This window comes from Acyrthosiphon pisum, chromosome A1, assembly GCF_005508785.2.
Source record: "Acyrthosiphon pisum isolate AL4f chromosome A1, pea_aphid_22Mar2018_4r6ur, whole genome shotgun sequence".
Lineage (NCBI taxonomy): Eukaryota > Metazoa > Arthropoda > Insecta > Hemiptera > Aphididae > Acyrthosiphon > Acyrthosiphon pisum.
Window position 1 is genome coordinate 151,174,528 of NC_042494.1, and position 3,358 is coordinate 151,177,885.

Below are 3,358 nucleotides of genomic sequence, written 5' to 3' on the forward strand. Positions count from 1 at the left end.
TACAGACCCCATGGACCCCTCCTCTGGCTACGTCCCTGTTGATTTATAAGCCTTTATCTTTTTTCAATTCTAACTTTGCAGAATGTCACTTATTAGGAAATTTTCAAAGCCTAGGCCCTATATAAACTTAACATGTTGGAAAAAAAAACGTTACCTTATTATTATTATGATTCTTCTTATATTATTATAATATGTATAAGGAAATTGTAGTTATTACTAAAGAAAAAAAAATATTACAAATTTAATTTTTATTTAATTCAAAACTAATATACAAATTGTAATGTACAAAAATAATGTATTTTCCTATTGTTATTTTTACATATTATTAAAACATTAATATGGTTCTAAATATAACAAGTATTTACAAACTAAATAAATATTCACATTATATAATCAGTATATAACTAATAGGTAACATTATTTACAGTGTAGGATAGTATCGTTCGTATTATTAGGTAGTCAGGTTTCTAATTATTTATCAATTTTCCATCTTCTATGGATTTTGAATAAATTATACTTAATCTTTCGTCCATAGGTAACCCCCTCTTTGCTTTTTCTTTTTCTTTTAGATAATATTGTTCCAAGTCGTCCCATGGTTGCAACTCGCCGGATCCAAATAGCCCATACACCACAGATGATGCTGTCATGACTATCATCATAATCCAAAATACAAGACGCCACTCTAAGACGGTTCTCTGAACAATTAAAAATGTAATAAATTATTATGCACTTATTTGCATGAAATATTTAGGTGTAATACTGAATGCCCATGTATAGATCTATACTATTAACCTTTTGTTAGTAAAAAGAAAACCAAACAAAGTTGCTTGTGTAACCAAAGAAATCATTAATTTCAAAAACTCTATTATTTCAACTATTTGCAGATTAAAAACGTTTAAAATAATATAATATAGTTATTTTTAGATGTAATTTATTGAGATAAATAAATTTCATATTTTATATTCGTATTACTTAATTTCTCTATCAACATCATGACTATAAGAATTATTACCTTGACAAACAATGTTACTATGACTAACCACATAGATACAGTGTTGGTTAAGATACACAAAAAGCAGTACCGCGATACTAGATACTCGTTAGTTAGTAACTTGGCTTTGAAGTATCGTGATGCTTGAATATTCGATACGCGGTACATTTGAATAAAATTAGTCACAGTTTTTTTTTAAATGTTATTTATTACTGTGGGGATGGCCATTTTGTTATGTAATGGGAATGGCAAAGAAAATAACAAAACAAAATGACACTGTTCTGTAATAATATTAACATTTATTACAAGGAAAACCGTACTTATATGAGAGTCGAGCACGTCCTCACTGACGGTACACCTCGGTTTTAATGTGCAGATAAATCGGAGTCGGTGTTCCTCAATTGTGGTTTAATTCTACTGAGGTGGGCAATCTACCTCTGGTATATTGAACATAGCACTTTGTATATTTTTAAACTTGACTCATAATATTCTCTAACATAATGTTCTAATATCACTAAAAACAGTCTCGAAAATGTTGTCAACATTTGTCAAGGAGTTTATAAGTAAATAAGCTACAGACATAAATTATTTTAATATATTTAGATTATATACAAGTCTCTTTTATTTTGTAACTAATACCAACTTTATATAGGTACATAATATAAACAATTAATAATCAATTTTCACGATAAGCAACAAACCCCCTCGTGAACCACCTTTCTAGCAGCCTATATGGGTTGAAAATGAGGCTTTTAACACCCCTGGAGTCTCAAGGAATATGTGTGTGGAACTTGGGGATAATTGTTTAGGAGTTTCCGTGTTCATAAGTCCCACCCTTACGTAAAATCTTTTTTATACATAAATATAGATTGATCAATATAATGAAATAATCACACTTAGTGGTATTTTGCATAGTAAACCTCGAAGAATATTATAATATTAACTTACGTTTGGTGTGAGAATTCCGGCGACGTATGGAGTGGCCATTCCTGATAAGCAACCAATACCGTTGACTAGTGCCATGATGGTAGGAGCATAATTGGGTGACAAGTCGAGTGAATTGATACGAATGCTGGGATAACAGAATCCCATTAATGCCATACCCAAAGTAAAACACAGAGTGGCGATCATTTTGTCACATCCAACAAACGAAGCACACATCACACCCATACCAGGTCCAACAGTTCCTAAAATCATTTCATTATTAGTCAGTCACCGATATTTTTAAGAATTATGTTTTCGCATTAAATCTCACCTATAATAGCGTAAACTTTTCTGACCGCAGTTACACTCATTATTCTTTTGCTTATCAGCCGGTCGGCCAATATGCTAGCTAAGATCGACGTAACCCATTGGGCGATGTATGGGATGGACGACAATAAACCGTTCTATACATGGTAAACATTTAAAATTACTTCTATGTATATTTTACCCTGTAAACGACACCCAATGAGAACTGTAGAAGTTAATCAGACTTACCTCAGTAATCGAAAAGTGTAAAACGTCACTCATATATTTTGGGAGATCGCTGATAATTGTGAAACCACCCCAGTCATGTCCTGCTTCAACAATAATTAGTGCCCATACTGGCCACGACGTTAATATGGATTTCCATGGTGTGGGGGCCAAGTCCTATTATAACCAATTCAAATATTAAACTATGATATTTTTTGTTACGTCAGGCAAGAACATTTAGTTTTGCCACGAAGCTATAGCTATATATTTGATCAATGACGTCCCACGTACCTTTTTCCTTTCTAGGCTTCCGATCGACTGTTTTAAATAGTCACGCTCCATGTCTGATATAAACGGATGAGAGTTTGGGTCATTGTAAACGAATATGCACCACAGCACGAACCAAATCAACGAGGTTATACCGAAGAAGTAAAATACATTAGGCCAACCACCGGGTATGTATTGTATGATGAAACCACTCAAGAAGTTTGAAAAAATATTACCGATTTGCACACCTGTTAGTACATATCATTATTGTTATCATTATAAGTTAGCAATATTTGTTAATGTGTGATTCCTAAATTATTGGCGCCTACTAGTCGATAAACACGTTTATATAATATTATATAATGTGTATCTATACTTTATGATATGTATACTTTACCTGCAAACACCAGCGTGGAGAGCTTTCCCTTTTCTTCTGGTGGAGCCCACTGGGCCAGGAGAGTGCAGAGAGCCGGGAAGGTAGTTCCCTGGATAATAAAAAATTTTAAAATTAATCCAAAGTTGTATTGAAATCGTATATAGTGGTAATCGCCATCTTTACTTCTCCAAGTCCTTCGACGATCCGCAGAATTGTCAGTGGTCCTGAACCCATGTACGCTACGTACGGAGTCATCAGCGTGAAGATTG

The 3,358-nt window shown here is 33.3% G+C and overlaps 1 protein-coding gene across 1 annotated transcript; it reads right to left on the reverse strand.

The window, feature by feature from the left end:
- Positions 1–238: 238 nt before the first annotated feature.
- LOC100160273 (sialin) lies at positions 239–3,344 on the reverse strand. Its single transcript, XM_001952516.3, has 7 exons — positions 3,273–3,344; positions 3,111–3,198; positions 2,738–2,961; positions 2,471–2,623; positions 2,247–2,379; positions 1,940–2,178; positions 239–695 (listed from the first exon to the last, which is right to left on the reverse strand). Exons 1-7 carry the CDS (start codon positions 3,342–3,344, stop codon positions 468–470), a joined length of 1,137 nt encoding a protein of 378 aa, XP_001952551.3. The 3' UTR covers positions 239–467.
- Positions 3,345–3,358: the final 14 nt, after the last annotated feature.

Excerpts from the sequence above, each read along its gene's own strand:
- LOC100160273 (XM_001952516.3), bottom strand. The coding sequence starts at position 3,344 with ATGACTCCGTACGTAGCGTACATGGGTTCAGGACCACTGACAATTCTG. Across the intron at positions 3,199-3,272 it reads TCGTCGAAGGACTTGGAGAA|GGAACTACCTTCCCGGCTCT; the intron begins GTAAAGATGGCG and ends TTTATTATCCAG. Across the intron at positions 2,179-2,246 it reads AAAAGTTTACGCTATTATAG|GAACTGTTGGACCTGGTATG; the intron begins GTGAGATTTAAT and ends AAATGATTTTAG.